This window comes from Zalophus californianus, chromosome 9 (genome assembly GCF_009762305.2).
Source record: "Zalophus californianus isolate mZalCal1 chromosome 9, mZalCal1.pri.v2, whole genome shotgun sequence".
NCBI lineage: Eukaryota > Metazoa > Chordata > Mammalia > Carnivora > Otariidae > Zalophus > Zalophus californianus.
In genome coordinates this window covers 108,779,603-108,801,176 of record NC_045603.1, presented here as the reverse complement: position 1 = coordinate 108,801,176, position 21,574 = coordinate 108,779,603, and the positions used below count along the sequence as shown (strand labels likewise).

General features: G+C 37.4%; 1 protein-coding gene across 9 annotated transcripts in view; it reads right to left on the bottom strand.

Moving 5' to 3' along the window:
• The window catches only part of PARD3 (par-3 family cell polarity regulator), a 646,927-nt gene that overhangs the window by 202,980 nt on the left and 422,373 nt on the right, over positions 1–21,574 (bottom strand). For 6 of the 9 annotated variants that reach the window (XM_027592712.2, XM_027592716.2, XM_027592715.2 and 3 more), the window contains 4 exons: positions 19,118–19,307; positions 13,937–14,088; positions 12,840–12,884; positions 7,502–7,729 (listed from right to left, as the gene is read on the bottom strand). In XM_027592712.2, the coding sequence (XP_027448513.2) occupies positions 7,502–7,729; positions 12,840–12,884; positions 13,937–14,088; positions 19,118–19,307 (615 nt within the window). The remainder of the gene's footprint in view (positions 1–7,501; positions 7,730–12,839; positions 12,885–13,936; positions 14,089–19,117; positions 19,308–21,574) is intronic. The other 3 variants (XM_027592717.2, XM_027592718.2, XM_027592720.2) reach the window with 1 other exon arrangement.

Below are 21,574 nucleotides of genomic sequence, written 5' to 3'. Positions count from 1 at the left end.
AACTTCTCTTTAATGCATCCTTCCAAATAAAACAGGTAAAATGCTCCTGAAGATGCTGGTAGAATGTCACCTCCTTTATCCTTCCCTTCCCAAGAGAATGCTACAGAACAAGTACAATGAGGGTTACACCCTCAATTTTCTGAACCCTTTCACATTAACTTCCAGCATCTAATTGATTTTTGCATTCAAATGATGGTCTACAATGGATACTGCTTCCTGTCCATGGGGACAATGTATAATGAAGCTGAAGGTGTTCCTTTCGACAGACAGAATGAATTGGTTACACACCAAAATGATAGTATTCATCACTCTACTGTTGGAACTTCCACTAAAAATTTTACTTTTAATCAAGGAGTGAGCTTGGTGTTGAATGTATGTTTTAACACTACACAGAATATTATTTAGTGTCAAAGAAAGAGATTCCAGGTCACTGCTCTGACTCTTTTTAAGTGAAAAAAATACAAAAACAATAATTAACAACACAACTATGTGCAAATGTGACAAAGTAGTGACTGGCTAGCAATGCTCTATTTTGCTATTTATTGAGAAATCAAAATCACTGTCCCCCAAAAGCCGGTGTTCTAAACTATCAAGCCAGTCTGTACTGGGGAATCCACAAAAACTTCTTGATGTTAAAAAAAAAATGCTTTATACTAAAAAGTCTCAGACACATTCTATATAATCAGGGTTTTAGAAAGTCAAGGGAAGACTAGATTGCTTGGGAAGAAGTTTCCTGAAGAAGGCAGTCGACTGTACCCATGAGAGGGTAGGGGCAAGGGGGAGGAAGAAGATACACCTCATGGAGATTACATGGTCTGGGCAAGAATGACCCGGGAGGCTTGAAGGACTCTGAGAATGTGATTACAGAGCTTACTCAGCAAATCTAAAGACAGCAAGATCAGTTAGGAGATCCTAACAATAACTTCAGATATTAAATAATGAGGATTTTGGCTAGATTGAACAGAAGGAATGAAATTAGATTTCATGGGGAAAAATTAAGAAAGCTTGGTAATGGAGTGGTTACACAGTGTGATGATGATTCTAAGTTTCAGAGCCTAGAAGTGCTAATGAGAAAAATCACATCATCATCATCCATCTTTATGTGTGAGATGCTAAGCATGTAAATGCAGTTTCTTCCTTTTCTTTGGCACTGCTAAGCATCATTACTCACCTGGATTATTGCATTACTAACACAGAACTGATTTTCTTGCCACCGGTACTGCTCACTTACCATGCCATCCCCAATAAACATTCTCTAACCTACATAACCCCAGCAATCATACTCTTTCTTGAAATTCTTCAAAGGTTCTTTAAGGTCCTTCGTATAAAATGCAAATAATTTAAGTAAGGTTGTCTGTGATTTGTCTTCTGCTTTCATCTTAAACCTCATTCCTCATTATGCTGTCACTTGCACTATACACATCGACCTTAATCAAGCTATGGAAATCCAGAGAAGGTCCTCACTCTTTATGTTCTGTATCCTGCTACATGCCCAGGTGAAGACCATTCAAGCAATGGTACTCATCTCCACTAATACTTCTTCTGGGAAGCCTTCTCCCCACTACCTCCCTTTCTGCTCTAAGTCCACATAGGCTAAGTGGGTACCCCAACCTTCGGTGCCATGGTAACCTGTGCACTACAGTGGCCCTTAACCACATTACTTCTTAAGGACTGTTTTATCCACTGGGTTGAACCACTCCATGGCCCCCAGGAACTTACAGCCCAAATACCAGATTTTAGGAGCCACAGCTCATGAATACACACTTAAATACTTTAAAGTAGTTTTAGATAGGGGCTTTCCGATTTGGAAGTTTAGTATTCTGGAAAAATCACAGGACTATGAATCAGAAAGTATGCATTCAGTATGATTCAGTTTCCCAAGTATGCTCTTGGTCAATGACTTAAATACTTTTTCCTTATCAAAAAGTGGTTAAAATGAGGATGCTATAATTCAAACACTTCAGATATGACTTTTCATTGTACTTTTAGCTTAAGTTAACATTCACCTACAAAAAGAAGTGGGACGAATAGCTTTGGCTCATTCACACGCTTACACGCATACTGCATTAAGAAACTTCCTTAAATTAATCAAAGCTCCTTTTCTTAAACTGCAGGTGATACTTAAGTATACTAATTGGCTTAAAAGGATAGGACAGGCTATTCCTAGCATTTCAGAACAAAAATTTTTATAAACATCTAATTACCTATATTAATCAGTTAGTAACCTTTTACAAAGTACTTTGACTTTGAAGCCCATATCCTGAATTGTCACAGCAGATTTTCTATAATCTAATGGGTTTTGTTTAAGATAAAATTAGACCTGGTTTGCATATTTTGCTCGAATACATAGTACTGAAAAGTGCCTAGGAGTGTGCAAAATGCCGACCATTGAAAATTTGAGATATCAACTGCAATATGCTGTTTTATAACTAATAAACAAAAAAATTACCCAGGAATCTCTCATATTAGCTGATTTACTAACCTAAATTTACCTTCTTCAAATCTCATATGGTTAACCTAAGTTATGTATATTTTAGAGCTATGCCTTTTCTTATATCCTGATAAGAGACTAAAAGAAAGTGGGCAAGCTACTCAAAAGCAAGTTTTCTCGACATACAGTTTTCACATTTAAAATTATAAACTAGATCTATCTTAAAATCAATAGGTACAATTAATAAGACAGTATTTGGTTTCACTGTGTTTCACCTCCTGACCCCAACAAAAAGCAGTTTCTGTATTGATAGGAAGACTTACAGTTTGACAACTTTTAACAGGAAAAAAAATGGGACCATATATTTTTTAAGAAGAAAACAAAGCATGTTGTTGCATGTAGCAACAGAAACTGATTTATTCTGGGAGATGTCGAAGCCACGTGCTGAGAGCCAGGAAGGGTATGTAATTTGCATAGAAGAGGGAGCAGATTGTGGATGCCCTGACCTGTCAAGCACAGGTAGGGCCTCAGAGATAATGGGTCCCAGAATACAAAGCTCCATCTTGATCCAGACAGACACACACAACATGGAGAGGCCAGATGGATTAAATGAGAGACAAAAACGCTGGCTTCTGCCATCTCCACAGGAAGAACGTAAGTGTTACAGAAGATGACAGATACCAGATACCACATGGAGCCCGCCCCAGTCTCTTGGCCCCCATTGTTGTGCCCATGCCATGATTTCGACACTGCTGAGAAGAGGCAAGCCTGTTCGGAGCCATGAAATATAGTCACCAGGGAGATGCTCGACCCAACTGACAAGAGCAATCAAGCATGCCTATGCCTCAGCATCTTACTTGAAGGGCTAAGGTGGGAAGAGAAAACAGGAGACCGGAGCAGTATTGGGGGCCATCTGTCCTGATCCCCAGCCTCAGCTCACAGCCTCACAGCCTCACAGCCTTCCAACGACAGCCCACCCTCCATCCCCACACGTCTGGGGCGCACTGGCGGGGGAACAAAAGAACTGTTTGCTAGGAGCCACGTTCAATAGTGAAAGGGCATTTTCACTGCCACCGGCAGCTGTAAGGGCATCAGACCACAGCTCAGGAAAGCACCGTCTGCCAGGGGCCCACAGAGCACAGGCAGTGGCAGGATAGAGACTCGCTGGCCACAGGGGACAAGGCCCTAGAAGGCAGGGATGCAGAGTACAACCAGAAACAAGCATGTGGATGCTGGGAAGCCATGGTGACAGAAAGCATGTGGACCTGGCCATGAGAATCCAGAAGCCAGACTCTGACAAGGATGCTGTTTAGGAAACCAAAGGAAGAGCGGACTGAGCTGGTCTTTCTCATAACGGGAGCCACAGAACACTTTTTGTATCTAGTCATATGTAAAGGTGACACTCTAATGATCAGCGGCAGTAACACCAGACCGGAGGGACTTTTTTTTTTTTAGACTTCGCTTAGGCACCAGAGGTCTAGTGCATGCAGGTTCAGCGTGCAATACAAACAGGGATGGCAAAGTGACACCACCATCCCCCTCTTCCTGCAGAGGGAAAGGCTCTCTCTCTCAGAGACACAATGGCACTAGTTAAGCAGGAGCTCACTTATTGACGTAATGAATATGCACTGAATCCTATGATTTGCCAGGCCAAGTGCTCAGTTATGCAGGATTAAACCAGACATGGTGGTGTCTTCTTTCGTGGGCCCTACAGAGGTGAGAGAGCTTAGAAGGCAGGATTTAGGCAGGTAAGTGAACAGGTACACAGAATCATGGAATGTCAAAACTAGAAAGGACCTCAGAAACCATCTAAATCATCTAAACCAGAGCTTTTTAAGAATTTTCCAAAAAACTGCGAACTACTATTAACATTAAAATTTACAGACAACCACAATGTATTAAAAGTAACTTTCAAAAAAAAAAACAAACCCCAAGTGCTAAGGCAATAGAGGGGTGACAGCAGGGTGAGGGGTGGAGCTGGTGGCTTTGCAGAGGCCCAGCTGCTCAGCCTCCCCCTGACTTCTGGACTCCCCCAAAACCACTGAGGCTCCCCTCCTGACCAGAGGTCACAATATACAACGTTGAGAATCAATGATCCAGTTGTCCAAATCTTCAGTTGCACAATGAGGAACTTAAAGCTCAGGAGTTTTAAGTAGCTTGATCAGAATCCCAAATTCATCAGAAGAACGTGGACCAGGATGCGAGTCGCCTGATCCCAGTTCAGTGCCCACTCCACTCCACTAATGCAATCTCAACTCGGACTGCAAAAGTGTGAAACGTACAAAAACGCTGTTTTTCTTTTGTATCCTGAGTTCAACAGACTGGTCTGGGGGAAAAAATTATAAAATCAGGACTTTTGGAAAACACAGCACTCTGTGGTTGTAGATGCACATGTCACAAGTCTTTCCCATCTCTTCCAGAACTTCCTCTTTGGTTTACAAAGTGTAATTTGTCTAATTGCTTATTTTTTGTCTCAATGGCAGCTGAATGAAAAAGTTTTAACATAATGTACTTAAACCAGTTATTTCAAATTATAAAAGCAAACTAAGTTGATATAGGAACAAATTTAGTTGTCTATCTACACTGCTAAGAAACTCTGAAGGCTGTCCCTATCAGAATTAAAAACATGCCTTGTATTTATATGTATTCCATTCCCTGATGCATTTGAAATGAGTGTTATATGTGAGAAAATTACATTTTATGAGTGAATTTAAATAACATTTTAACGAGAACAAGAAAAAAATTCAAAGGCATCATAAATTGTAGAAGCTTAAAAAAGAACTAATAGGGGCCAAAGTACCATGTCTTATTAAATATACACCCAGGACAGGCAGAAGCAAGATGCTACCATAGTAGGGCTGCACAAGAGATACTGGTTAGACTGGAAAGGAACCACTGATACAGTGGGGAAGAGCTCAGGGGGTTGAAAGCGCGTATGACTCAGGATCTTGGAGCCCAGACTTGGCAGCAAAAATAGGAAATATGTTCTTCATCTGGCAAGAATAGTTGCATACATTTGAAATCACTGGCTGGTTAGAGTGAAAAAGCTCCATCCAGCCTTAGATGGAGAATGAGGTAAAGGGCTGGGAAGGCAGGGTGGGGTAGAGGAGTGCTCTCCCCAAGTTTTGCTCTGCATGCTACATTATGGCAGAGGTATTGGTCTTCCCAAAAACATTATATGTGCAACAGGCAAAAACTATATAATTTCACTTTCAGTCTCCTCGAATGTGATTTTTATCTAAAACTTTTCTTCCCCACCACTTTCTTAGGTATTTGTGATAGTAGCAGTTCACCCAAAAGTTAAATTGCAAATAAATTACAATCCACTTCAATTATCTCTGGTCTCTGCCTGAACTTTGAGCGGTAGTATCCCTTCTAACAACAGTCAGATGCATAGAGTCACATTTGAACTTAAAAACTAAAATATAAAGTAGTAATTATGAACAACAGAAGCTAATCAACAGCTTTTACTATTAGGACTCTTTAGTTCTTTCTCTTTTAAAAAAAATTTTTTAAAGTACATCATTTATTAGATATAAATATGATCTCATTAAATTAAACACAAGCAAGAAAGATGACAAGAAAGTACACCAAAATGCTAACTGTGGTTCTCTTCCAGCAGTGGAATTTCATTAATTTTTTTTTAAATTTTATGTTATGTTAATCACCATATATTACATCATTAGTTTTTGATGTAGTGTTCCATGATTCATTGTTTGGATATAACACCCAGTGCTCCATGCAGAATGTGCCCTCTTTAATACCCATCACCAGGCTAACCCATCCCCCACCCCCCTCCCCTCTGGAACCCTCAGTTTGTTTCTCAGAGTCCATCGTCTCTCATGGTTCGTCTCCCCCTCCAATTCCCCCCACTTCATTTTTCCCCTCCTGCTCTCTTCTTCTTCTTTTTTTTTTTTTTTAACATATAACGTCTTATTTGTTTCAGAGGTACAGGTCTGTGCTTCAACAGTCTTACACAATTCACAGCACTCACCATAGCACATGTTGTTGTTTTTTTTTTTTTTCTGATTTTTAAAGCCAATGTAATGGTTATTTTTATGCCATGAGTGTTTAACTATAAAGATAACTCTCTGTTGGGGCACCTGGGTGGCTCAGTTGGTGAAGCGACTGCCTTCAGCTCAGGTCATGATCCTGGAGTCCCGGGATCGAGTCCCACATCGGGCTCCCTGCTCAGCAGGGAGTCTGCTTCTCCCTCTGACCCTCTTCCCTCTCGTGCTCTCTATCTCTCATTCTCTCTCTCTCAAATAAATAAATAAAATCTTTAAAAAAAAAGATAACTCCCTGTAACATCTGAACATATTTATAAATATTACCTTTTTCTCAATATTCTATGGAAAACATACTGCTCACTCATATTAACCTTTGACTTTCAATAATCTTCGCTTAAAGTATTTTGCAATTTTGAAATGTACACATATATAAATATGTTAGCTCAGATCAAGGAAAGCAAGAGTAATTCATAAAAATAAAACAAAAATATGTTTTCAAAAGCATAGATCATTACATATGTTCACTGGAGATATCACATTATAGCCGTGGTTTTCAAACATTTTGATCTCAGGATAACTTTAAATTCCTAAAAATTATTAACGACTCAAAATAATTTTTATGTGGATTATCTCTTACTGAATTGAAACTGAGAAGATCTAAAAATATTACTTTATAAAAAACAAAATTTATGTTAACAGAAATTGTTTTTTTATAAAACGATAATTGTATTTTCCAAAAACAATGAGTGCAAACAATGGCACTGTTTTATATTTTAGCAAATCTCTTCATTATCTGGCTGAAAAGGCAGATTCTTCTACCTCTTCTGCATTCAATCTATTACAATATCAAATGACTTGTTGTCTCTAGAAAACCCAACTTTGTACTTGTGAGAGAAAGGACACAAAGATAAATAACTTCTTATTATTATGAAAAGTTTAGACCTCAATGATCTCTGTGAAGGATAATGGGAACTCTTAGGGTTCCCTGGAACATACTTGAAGAACTGCTGCTCCACAGAGCTGTTCGTAACTTCTGTTCTTTCAGACATTATAAACTTACACGTCTCCATGCCTTCATCATCATCATCTACCGCAGGTTTATCATAAGACTTGTCGATGGCAGCTCTGAAGCTCTCATTGCATCCCCTTCCTCTGATTATCCGCGGCCGTGGGCGGTGGAAAGGAATATCCCCATTCAAAGTCACCTCAGCGACTGCCGTCTGTAGACTCTCTAATGAGCTTGACTTCTTCAGACCCAGGGAAGGTCCTACATCTCTGCTGGGGGAACCTTGGAGATTAACAAAAACGAAATGTTAGTTAGAATTAGTGGTGAATATGATACACCTGAATATCTATGAACTGTGGAAAACATCAGGGACATAAATTATTTGCTCACTGAGTTTTAAAGTGTGGATGGAAATGTTAAAAAATAAAGTAATAGTGACTAATTTTAATTTTTCCCAAATATATATTAAATTTAGTCTGTTTTCTCTATTTTCATTAGGAAAAACTCTTAAGTTATTAGTCTCCACTTTTAGCTCAAGAGATAAAATTTTGGTCAAATCATTTGCTCCAAGTATGTAAATAATCTAAAAGAACCAGAATAAACCAGAAGCTCATTTGAAAAGCAGGGATGATGTGAAGGCTAAGATAAGCAACCAAGAGTAAGCTTTGTAACTTAACTGAAATCATTTATTGACAGTTTCAAATTATTTACAGCAGAAATTAAACTTTTGTCTCAATGAATTCCATGAATTCTCTTCCTCATCACACAGCTCAGTAGGTGAAACGAGCACAAAAGACTACTCGTCACCAAGACAATTAGGGCACCCTGGCACCAGGCAGAAACCAGATTCTGGGAAACATTAATGTTCTCTGGAAAGAGCAATGCAAAATTTGAATAGAAACAAATTACATAAGGGCAGGGAGCAGTAAAGGAGGTGAGACTCAAGAGCTGAACATGAGGACGTATTATCTCCAGGCTGGGGAGTAATAGCTGCTTGAGGAACAAGTAATGAGCAGGAGGAAGAAAACTTAACAATTAACGAAGACAATTTCAGTAGGATGGCAGGGGAGAGTTGGGGGAATGAACAATTTGGCTGTTTCTGGAGGATATAGGGCAGGGGGCCTGAGAGAATACCAGCAGTACCAAGCTTTCGAAGGCAATCAAAATGGATTTCTTTAAGCAAGGCAGACAGCCTCATCCATCACTGCCTGACCCGGCACTCAGAGGTAGATGAAGTTTGCCTCTCGATGACTCAAAGACCAGCTCTATACCACCACTGGGCAACCCAGGTTTTAGAACTAGCTTGTCACTTACACTGTGAAAAAGGTACAAAAAAATGGGAAAGTAGAAGAGAGCAGGTCGTTGATCTGAATATGAGGTCATTGGCGCACGTGTTAATCAATAATTAAGGCATAGCCTTGATATGTTATTACCTAAAAGGCAGTAATTATGACATGGGCTTTGCATGGCTCAGGGTAGAAGATAGAATAAAAGTTACACTGAGAGTCAAAACAAGAATTATCTTTTTAAGATCCATTTATATTACATCTTTCACCTGATTTTCACAATGGGGTAGCAGTTTTTAAGTTAGAATAAATGTCAAAAATGTAACATAGGCAGAAAGGCAGACAGATGATTCTAATAAAGAAATAATCCATCAATTATCGTGCTTAGAAGAAAAAGATGATTTACTGAACTTTCTCAGTGCAGGATTGTATATATCTTATTACTTTATGACAAAAATTCCCAAGAAATGTTTCTTTTTAGGATGATCAATCTTACTTTTTCTCTTGATAGCACTATAATTTTTGACAAGTTCATGTTCTAAATACTCGTAAAAGTCATGTCACAGGAAGCAAAATGAATTTTGTTCCAGAACTAAACAAAAAGTAAGAAATCAAGGAATCAAAGAGAACAGGAAAAGATCACTCGTAGGCAGGGACATTTACTTTATATTTCCTAGAATTAGCAAGGGAAAATCTTTTTCTGAGTAACTCATGTATATCAATTTTCATAACCTACCAGCTGCATTTGGGTTCTATAAACACTTATCAGGCAAATATTTGGCACTTTTTTGGGAGCATAAAGGACATGCATATGTATATATGTATGTGTGTATATTCATATCTATCTATATTTCTCCAATAAAGATTTCATGGTTCCAGTAAAGATTTTCATAAAAATATCACTTAGGTATATTAAGATTTTGTTTATGAAAAGTTAGCTGAGATTTGACTTAATATACTCACAGCACTAAACATTTTAATAATGAGATCCAGAAATAGCATGAGTATTAATAAGTATATGTCTATATATACACATGCATATAAGTATTTATATATATATAAACATATATGTATGTACTAAAATACATAAACAAAGGCAAATCTGGTGAAAAAACAATGATGAAAATATTAATAAGCAATAGATATTTTGTAAGCATAACTTAAGACTTACCTATCTACGCCACCCTCTGAAATTATAACATGGTAGTGTAACATTTTGGCCATGGTGTGTATTGTGTATACAGCGAATTATTGCCTCTATATTTATGTATGGTTGAAAATCCTCATAGTAAAGTTACACAAAAAGTCAAAATTTGTAATTTGTGAACCTATAAGAGGGATCAGCCAACCATGGGCCTAACCTGGAATGTCCATTTGTTCATATATATTCTATGGCTGTTTTCATGCTACATGAGAATGAAGTAATTGTTACAGGGACTGTTTGGTCTACAAGGCCTACATTATTTACCATCTGGTCCTTTACAGAAAGAGACTTCTAATTTGTAACATGGATATGATACATTTAAGTATGATATTTCACAAAGGAACTTTAACAAAGATTTTGTTAAGTAAAAATGTTAAGATTCCTGAATGAGGGTTTACTGAGAACCCTGACATGATAAACTTAGCATTTACTAGGGGGTGAAAATTAAAAATGCCTTTCTCTAAAGAAAGTATGGGCAAAAATTAGTCTTACTTACACACACACACACAAATCAGCATCTTTTAATTTTAAAATAATATTCTAAAGCTCTTTATAAATCAGGTCATTAGGATACTTTGCTTATTTTTTATATTCAAAGATCAAACTGTTAGAAACCCAATTCTCTTCTTATTCTCTCTTTTCTTTCACAAAGAAAATTTACCCCCAAATATCAAAAAGGATCCTTAAATCCAGAAATAAAGGGGAAAATTGTAATCATACTATTTTTCCCTAGGCCTATTTTTCTACTACCTACTAATACCTCTCTTGCCAAAAAAAAGTAGAGGATGTCTTTTGCAAGGGCGAAGGGAAATGGAATTCAATTTTCATTACGAAAGGCTTATGGCTAGACAGATGATCTGTGCTGAAATGCCACTGCGGCTCTACCAAAAACCTTTGGACTGACCTGTAAACTCATGATCATCTTAGCAATTCAAGTGAACTGAAGAAAGAAAAATAACTGAAAATCTGTTCACTGCCCAATATTTCAGGGTGGAAAGGATCTAGTTTAGACATTTTATTCATGTAGATTTAAAACCAATAGACCAAAAAAAAAAAAAAGGTACTGTGGTGTCTATTTAATAATTTTGTGTCCCAAGGTTTTCTAGTTTACTTTGGTAGGATCGATGGCACATAGTGGGGGAAATAAAAGAAAAAAGGAAAACTTTCTTTTTTTTTTTATCTAGGATCCAACATTTTAAAACACAATAAAAGCACAAGATTGAATTAGATTATAAAATCTGCCTTCTCTCGATGAAAGTTATTTTATGTGTTCAATTAAACTCTGAATATCATCACTATTTTTTTAATTGCACTAAGATTACCTCTTTTCCTTTCAGTAAAAGTGAGTTGGTCAAATTAAAAATTTTTCTGACTCTACCTGACTGGCATAGTATATGAAGTCATGTTCTTTAACCTGAGCAGTTTGAGTTGGTTTTCATGAACATTAACTTGGACAAGGCTTACTTCTTTAAAAGTATTGAATACTATTAACTCCAAAACTAATTACTAATTTACATATATGAACTATCAAGTAGTTTTTCTTTAGCCCTGTTTCAGAATTTCAGTGAATTTCATGTTTGATCAGAGAAATAACAACATAATAATGGCTGAAGCTATAGTTAATCGCCTTCCACTATGGTTAATCTTACGATTTATTGGATGTAAATTTTATAATCTATCTTTTACTCTACAGAATGTGAAAACTCCAACCATGTCCACAGTAATCTTTACATATGTATATGGATACACATACACAGGCTAAAACTAATTACTACTGCAGGTTAAAGAGGTGAATTGAAGCTAATTAGTGCTAAGTGATGTGACTACATCATACTGGATCTAGAATAATTAGAACACTATTCCAAACTTATAATAATAAATCATAAATGTGCCATTGTACAAAGCACATTATTTTAATTACACATGAAGACTTTCCTGTGATTATTTTCATAAAATAACATAAAAAGTAAATTCTTTAACGTAATGAAAACCCAGTTCAATATAATCTATTGACGCTACATAAGAATCTAGGCAGCATTTTAGAAGTAAGCCCTAATGAGTTAAAAAAAAAAATAAAACTTTAAAATAGGTTCACAAAGCCAAGACAAGGAGGCTGTGTACATTATATAGTCTAACTCAATGTTAGACAACTATGAGCTAATTCTTGCATCTGAAGAACTACAGTTTTCTGAGCATCTAAAGATAGCAACAGTGAACACTGTCCTTCAGTGAAAACTATTTATATTTATGCTATTATCCTTCAAATCAAAATCACCACTTTGAGGATCATTGTTTGGACATCAAGCCAGGCATCTAATAAATGACTTAGACACTTAAAGCTCTACTAGAAGAGATCCTGTTTTCAAGATTTTGATTTTTATTTAATTGCGACAAAACATTCCTACACAAATGCTATTAAAATCTAGATTGTTGGGCACCTGGGTGGCTCAGATGGTTAAGCGTCTGCCTTCGGCTTGGGTCATGATCCCAGGGTCCTGGGATCAAGTCCCACATCGGGCTCCCTGCTCCTTGGGAGCCTGCTTCTCCCTCTGCTTCTCTCTCTCTCTCTTTCTCTCCCTCTCTCTCTCTCCTCCTGTCTCTCATGAATAAATAAATAAAATCTTTAAAGAAAGAAAAGAAAAAATGAGTTTAAAAAAAAATCTACATTGTTTTAGCATTTTTGAAACACTAAGTTATATTTGCACTTAGTATGTACTACACTGATGAATTCCCTCTAACAGAAAATTTTTCTTTTCTTGCACAATTTGATTTCCTACAATGAAAACATCCATGCAAGACTGGAATATTTATGTTTACATGCAATATGATTGGCAGTTCTATAATTATTATCAGCTCCTTGGACCATAGTTTCTATGGCAACAGTCTAACTGTCCATTCTTACCTGCTTTCTGGTCATCCACTGTATTGAGTTTAGTCTCGTCAGCTACTGTTAAAAGGTAAATGTATACTGGTTAGCGCAGTTAGTTCCCACAGCCCAACATGCTTCAACCATTCCCGGATCTTTTCAGTTAGGTGATCATTCTTAGGTAATATTTCATGCAAATAATATGAAACATCAAGCAAACATTCATAATCAAAAAAAGGGGGGAAAAGCAGTGTCTCCATGCAAAATGCCAGTCATTTCATTTCACAGACACGTGTGTTATTTTTAAGTTAGCATATCATAATTAGCCAAGGCAATGCATCGCCAAATTTTTCTTTTATGCATGTGATAAATTAATACTTTTAGTCTTGAAGTACAAACAGCCACCAGAGAACAGCATAAATAAGTTACAGTTGATTAACAAAGGTTTTGTAAATCATCTGATCAGTTTATAGATATAATTAATTATTTTACTTTTTTGTTTGCTTGCTTTTTGGTGGATTTTGATTTAAAAAGAGACACTACCTGATTGGTGTTTGAACAACTATGATTATTTTTCTCCTCCCATTTGCTTCCAAATACTTTCTACAACAAATATTCTCTCAAATTATTACTTCAATTACATGCCTTAATTATCAACACATAAGAGTATCTATTAAGTAAACCTTAAAGAATAGCAGAGAAAGATATCATGAAGTAACCAAATTCTACACATGGATTGAGATAATGGTTTCTCTCCAAAACTTCTCCTTCTAGTTCAAGAATCCCACAGCCAACCAAATTCTATTTCAAAAAATTGGTTTTAAACAGCCAAAATTTAAAACATTTCATCTTTTCAAATAAAGATGCAGGAATATAGCATGATATGCATGTGTTTGTTTCTTTTATCATCAGGAAACATATATATTAACATACTGCATATTATGTAAACATGCCACTTATGAGAAATATGGTTATCTCAAACTCAAAGAAAAACTAATTTTTGCCAAATTGTCACATTTCACATTTATTTTCTCTATTGCTTAAAGTAAACAGACATGTGTTTGGGACTATCAATTTTAATCTGAAAGCATCTAAACCTTATTTAGATAAAGATTCATGGAGATTGTACTCACTACCTAAATCCATGCTTTTTGATTTTCGCGTTTTAACGAAATCCAATTGACTGGCATCTGAAAATTGCTTTGTGCGTTTTTCTGACATACTCTGGCGTCCAAATCCTTCTCGTTGAAAAGCAAGAACTGGATCAACATCTGGACTCAAAGAGCTGTTGTGAAGAGAAAGAAAAACATAAAAATATTTACTATAAATAGAGGACATCCAACTTTAGGAAAGATCATATATGCCTGTGTGTATGAAGGTATGCATATGTGTATTCCTCAGAAATGCTGAAACACAAATACAGTCCATTAAAAAAATCTGTGGCTGAATAAGAAGTGATGGGAAAATACAAAATTGATTTACATTTAGAGTAATTCTTTCTCCATGCGAGTTCTCTCCTCCTCTATTTCCTTCTGTTTTCTCACTGTTCTCCTATACATCATTATTTCTAAGGGATTATAGAAAATAAAGCTGATGGGGGTGGTGGGGTGGCTCAGGCAGTTAGGCATCCGACTCTTGGTTTCGGCTCAGGTCATGATCTCACGGTCATGAGATCAAGCCCTGCATGGGGCTCTGTGCTCAGCAGGGAATCTGCTTGTCCTTCTTACTCTGCCCCCTCACCCCTACCCCCCACTCACATGGGCTCTATCTAAAATAAATAAAATAAAATCTTTTTAAAAAAATAAGGCTGATGTCTTTTAGACATTAGGAGGATTGAATATTTGAGGAAAACTTTCATATATGAACACAAATATTGGCAGCAAACAAGTGACTATACGAATTGCAATCAAATAGAAGTTTGAAAAAAGAACATGTCTGGTCTTCTTATATATCCTTTATCCTGTGTTTCAGAAAAGAAGAAAAAACACCGTTGTGGCATTCAGTTTCATGAGAATATAGTTTCTCATCAATATTTATTCAACTGAGAAGAAACCAACTCAACACATCTTCATTAGTACCTATTCTGATTAATGTGTCGTGCTGGGGACCAAAGTTAAAAAAATAAAAACAAAAAGATCTCTGTTCTCTGCAAACTCCTAAGAAAAAATACTACACCAGAACCACCAAGCCAATGCTGTGGATGCAGAGATGGGGGAATGATCGGTATCAGGGGGAGGCAGGAATAGCATGACTAAGCCCGGATAACATTTGATTTTAGTGACACCAACACAGTAGTTCAAGCAGAGATGATGAAGCCCATGGCAAATCATTGGTAACAGGATACAGCTGGAAGAGTTTTCCAAGTGGACGTGGCAAGGGATGACACAGAACCACTCCTATTTGTAAAAATCTGTGAACACTTTGAAAAGTACTACTAAGTGTTCTGAGCACAGTTCATACAGTAAGAATGGTTGTTCTGTGCTCTGGGCACACTGAGTAAATATATTGCTCTCCTGTATCAGTACCTAGCCACCTTCCCTATCTGGCCAGGTAGGAGAAAATGCCTCCACAGCGAACTAAACATACTAGGAAGTGAGGGACTGCTTCCACCACATCAGCTGAGTTTATGATAGCCTTCCTTATGCTTCCGGTGGAAGCAAACTTCTCTACCCTTTATGGCCGTAGATAATTACCATCCATACTGGTAAAGGAGAGTGATCTGGTTTGGATATCCATCAAAAATGTAGCTGCAGTTTACTGTGCATGAAATGATAGCTGGCTTTGGAGAAGAGCTAAAGCAAAAATTGTAAAAAGAAAGACATCAAGGGAAATGCTTCGCCCTCAGGTTAAGTCACCTGAAATGTGTCAGGCGCATGTGTATTAATATGCTCTATAAACAGAATAGCGGCCTCACCTGTCTGACAAGGCCAGTAAGAGAGTTCAAGGACATAATATGAAAGCGCTTTGTAACTGTAAACCACCATACAAAGTTATTATCACCCCACAAAGACTGTCTATCTCAAATAATCAACATAATACAAATTATGATAACAGAAATAGGGTCCTTAAAAACCACACAGGGGAAGTGCACAATCCTTCCCAATCTTTTCCACCAAGTACAGAGCAGGGCCCCTAGGATGAGACTAGGTAGGTGCCCATGACTCCAAATTTAAGGAAGCACTCACTCTCACGGTCATGCAAGTTCAGGGTGCACACCTGAGAGTGACTCCTTCCTTATATTTTGTATCCTGGGCATCAGCTTGCCTCCCCCTGTCCTGGTCCCAGTACTGAGAAAAGAGAAGCTGTATCCCACGGGCACTGGGAATTCAGCCCAGAGCAAGAAGAACTTTATTTGGTAAAACTCTATGTTATGTCCTAATAAATGTTCTTTTCTCTGCATTCTATATTAAATCTTTTCATTTTTAATACACCATATTTTTTTCTGTAAAACTTTGAATACATTTTTGAAACCCTCGGGGCCCCTTCACATGCTACTATGCTTGCATACCGTGTATATATGTATATATGTATGCATGTATTTATAACTATAGCCTATATTATATACATAATTACATACTGCTTATACATATTTCTCAATTTTTTTTGCTTTTTTTAAAAATTTTGTTATGTTATGTTAGTCACCATACATTACATCATTAGGTTTTGATGAAGTGTTCCATGATTCATTGTTTGCGTATAACACCTAGTGTTCCATTCAGTACATGCCCTCTTTAATACCCATCACCAGGCTAACCCATCTCCCCACTCCCCTCCGCTCCAGAACGCTCAGTTTGTTTCTGAGTCCATAGTCTCTCATGGTTCGCCTCCTCCTCCAATTCCCCCCCCAATATTTCTTAAATTTATATATGCTTGCATATCATCTTTATGTAGTAGTATTCAGATTCTACTATGCTTACTATATATGCTTGTAATTTCCACATATACCAATTGGAAAAGACAGACCTAGAAATGAAAACTAAAAACCCATTTGATAAGAACTATGACCCAATTTTGCAACAGCAAACTCTAAATTATATATTTTCAATAAGAATAATAATAAAACCTGACCTCTTCAATCATTCTGCTCATGAAATACATTTTTAATAGAAATTATTGATAAGAGCCTTTCCAAAGAAATATAAATCGTTGGTGCCAGTGTTATTCGAAAACCACATATTGGCATATCTTTTACACATATCTTTGGAATTATGTTGCTACTAAGATTAGAATCTGCTGTTTTACCTTGTTTCTCCTTAAAAACATCGCTAATGTTCCCTAAATCAATTAACGGATTGAAAAAAGTACATTCTATTCGTTAACAAAAGTTCAGCCATTTGACATATTTACCTTCCACAATTGTGCAGTGAACTGTGAACATGCACAATTTAAAATGTCAAATGAGTTTGTGAGCTAATAAGTCTTAAAGTAACTAAATATTCTTAAACCATGACATAATTAATTCTTCCCTATCAATATGCCCATTAAACTAATTTCAGACACAGTAAACAGGACACTAGAATACTTAGCAAGTTCGAGTGCAAAACTGACAGCTGATTCTTTAAAGGATGTAACCATACCCTGACCCCCAATGTTATTAAAATTCCAGTTATTAATCCTGTCTTATTGCCCTTTTGTTTTCATAACATTTTCATCAAAGATTAGGGAGATACTGTCAGGCTGGAAAAGCTCACATTTCCTGCTGTGATTCCCAACAGCTGCCTTTCTTATTTGGATAACCCTTCATTCATATTCTTTTCCTTGCTCCACATTCCCCATGGCAAAATCACGCAAGTCCTCCCCATTTTATCAATGCCCTTAGGGAAATTAATGCCACAATCTATTCCTGCTAGCTACTTATTTATTTTCACCAATACAGTGCTTCAGAAGTCCCCAAACCAGATCTATTCCCATGGCCACCTTCACAATCCTCATCACGGTGGAGATTCAAAGGCTTTTGTCCCCAAGTTGAATACTGCCAATATCTAATCCTTACTTTCCCTGTTGTTGCTTTCACTCTCAGAGACACAAACTGCAGCAGTGAATGCAGCAGGATCTGCAGATTTCAAATAGGATTTTACTTTATATTATAGTTTCCCCTTCTATGTTGAGCCAAAAACCTCATTCACAGATATGCTATTAATCATGCAGGCTGGAGTGTAGCTCTTTTTTAAACCCTGTGGTTTCAGTAAGAGAATTTTTTAAAAAAAGAAAGACAAGACAGAGACAGACTTTTCAAGGATCCAAATTAACAGGTGAGACTATTCCAAGAGATCTGGAGAATTCCCAGTTACACGTGCTGGATGTTTGTGTGTTTTGTAAGGAGCGGAGTAGGAGGGTTGGGGAGAGGGCGACTTTGCTAAGATCACCACTAAAATGTTAACACAAATCAATGTCGGGCCTCCAGACTCCTCCAATCTAATACCAATTTTTGACACAAGTCTGGGTAAGAGTACAAAAGAGAAACAGGTAGGTGGTGAAGGAACAATGCTGTAACATTTAAATACCATTTTGTTGATGTATTCACGGAACACCCCCAGAGAAAGGGCAATAAGAAAATTCTGGTATAATGCTTCACGTGGCTTATGTTAATTATCACTACAACCTCACAAGGTCATCCCTGGGAGGGACTTGCCTTTTGGCTTATGGATGTGCATAATTACGAGGCATGCAAATTAAGGCACACATCCACACTCATGGACCGTGCATTGGCTCAATAATATCAAATGCTTTCTTCTGTTTTGGAAGATACTGGAGAAAGAAACAGCATTAGGCTGCCTCAAAAGTCACAATGTTAGAAGCAAGCGGGAAGCACTTAAAATGGCAGGGTTACAGCACTCTAAAAAAAAAACAAGCAAACCTTTACAAAAGCCTCCTCCCACTCCCAGAGCATAGCACCTATTAATTTGACCAAAGTCATCTAATTGTCACAAACTTTCAGTCACCTCAGAGATTTGCTTAGAACTGATTCAACAACAACAACAAAAAAAACAATTCATCAAATTAAAACAGATCTAAAATAACCAACAGCGGAACTTCACAAATGAGTAGGTCTTTTTTGGTGAGTGGTAGTTCTGTTGTAGACTTGGCTGAGTTAATAAGTACAGCCCTGGACATGCTAAAACAATGGGGCAAGTTTATGGGGTGGAGGGGAATCTTTTATTAAAAGAGTGATAATTAAGAGTATTAAGACCATGAAAACAGAACACGGCCATAAAACAAAACTGATTAACTGTGCTTAATGACAGACCATTTCAGCATAAAATGAAGGTGATTGCAATTAAGTAATGGTTCCCAAGGCTGGAGTGCGATCTTACCAGTCTGCTGAATCACTGATTGCAGACTTTGCCCACGTGCCAGCATCCGTTGTCACAAAGCCCACATCATCGTGGGAGCTGGAAGATGACTGGTCAGACAGATGTGGAGGGAGCACCGGCAGCCTGTCATCTTCTATAATGACAGTGTCATCTTGGGGCATGTTCACCGTGGGGGACAGCTGGTATTTACCTGGCCAATGGAAAAAAAAGGAAGAGAAATTCTAGATATCGATCTAAGGGCTATGCGTACGAATGGCAACACATTACAACATTAGAAAAAGTCTAAATTTCCAAACATCTGCTCAACCTGGTGGAACAAAATAGAATGAAGGAAATTTATTTTTTCACAAATAAATGGCCAGTGGAGGCCTAGAGTCTGTTCCCTTCTCTGACTTGGCGGCTCTGTAGCTCTTGGCACAGTGTTCAATTTCACTGGATTCAGGTTTCATAAAGCCACAGATGATCTCCAGAACGTCTTCTAATGTGAAAATGCTACACAGATTCTAAGTTGTGAAAGTCCTTTGGAAAATTTTACCAGGAAATTTATAGGGAAGCCCTGCAGAGTTAGATCAATCATTCACCTACTCATTCGCTGGGCACATACCGCATAGCAAGGATGTAAGAAAGACTTAAATCTCTGCCCCCAAACAGCTCACACCCTAGAGAAACAGACATACAAACACTGATAACTGACTGGTGGCGTGAAGGACGTGCTAAAAAGACTGTGGCCTTCACCTGGGTGGCTGGAGGCAGAGTACACCGGGGATCCTCACCAAAGTTAACCTCACAGTTGGGCTTTGAATGATGAATATGATCTTTTCTGCTAGGAGAAATGATGACATTGGTTTTACACAATGGCAACAACATCATTAAATTCATGATGGAGAAACGCTGCCGGTACATTCAGGTGACACTTCAAAGATGAGTACATGCAGAATCGAGGCCTCATGGGGAGATGGCAGAGTGATCTTAAAAAGATAGGATCTAACTGCCCAAAGATTTTCAGGCTAAGACAGTGGGGTCTGTACATTTTTATTTATTCAATTCGGATATAATGTTCTTGGTAAGGAAAGACTCACAACTGTCTATACTGATGAGTTGCTTTTGGGGAAATCTGCTCAGGTGCATGGATCAGCATGACAGACGTTTATATTTCTTGGGACAAAATTACGATTCAAGCCCTGAACTCTTAAAGATAAAGCTGGGGTCCAAATGATGCCATCTTCCTCCCGAAAACATCCATACTTCTTCTGGCTTCCTCCTCAAATCTTGTGCCACACTTCTGAGTTAAGACCTCACTGGACAAGGCTTTGGTCCAAGTGGATACATCAAGAGAGTCCATACTCACAAAAACACACATCAGGATATGATGGAGGCCCACTGGCCTGGCTCTCCCAACAGAGCAAGAATTGACAATTTCCCCATCACCTTACAGCGGGATGGGAAAAGTCTCATTTTAAGTCCAATATTCAAATCTGGTAAGCCAGCTCTACTGGCTCCAACCCAAATAAAACGGATCGCTGTCCTTTCCCCATACTAGCACCATTTTACACTTTACACAGGGTGCTCTTTTCCTTTATTATAAACCACTTTTTAAAATAGCACCACAGCAACATGTGGAGAGATTTTAACATTTTAACATCAGGCTTAAGATCTAATTTTTAAAATAAACATTCATAAGAATGTGCAAATGATGACTTTTTGTTTTAACACGGTTTTGGCAATTATGGGATGGCATATATAGGCTTGAAGGATTTTTAAAATACATATTATTCTAGACACTCAACAAAGGGACAAAAATTAAGTTGTTGATACGTATCTTTTCAGGACAACCCACAAAAGGCGGCATGCTAGACGTTTCAAATGCGTTGATTATTTAGCACCAACTACTTTATTATAGAAATACTGTATGTTCACTGAAACATTAACACAGCATTTTATCAAGAAAAACACTCTATTTTGATTTGAAATGCATTCATTTTGACAAACTGTGAAAACTAGCAACTTTTTATAAATGCTCATGATTATAAAGCACATCAAATTTAACTTGTTTCCCTCTCCTGAATTCAAATTATTTATTTACTACTACTTGAGTTTTAATAAAGACAGAAATCTGTCTAAAAAATTACCATTCATAAATAAGGTTGGACATCCTAGCACTATCACCAAAAGAAATATTTCCTTCTCAAGACATACTTTTTTGCCCAAAAAGTGTACAGAATGACAAAACCAGAGTTATCCCTGACAGCTCACCACTGACAAGGCACGTGTCATAGCATTAAATGCCAAGTCCTCACAAAGGCAAAATTTACTGGAAGGAAAAATTACAATATAATTATAGTGTACTCGCTTTTCAACACAAAAACTAAAACTCTTGCGTTTATACAATATATTCTGAGAGACAGCCTAATAAGCAATATGGAACACTGAATGGTTCTTCATATGACAATCCTTTTT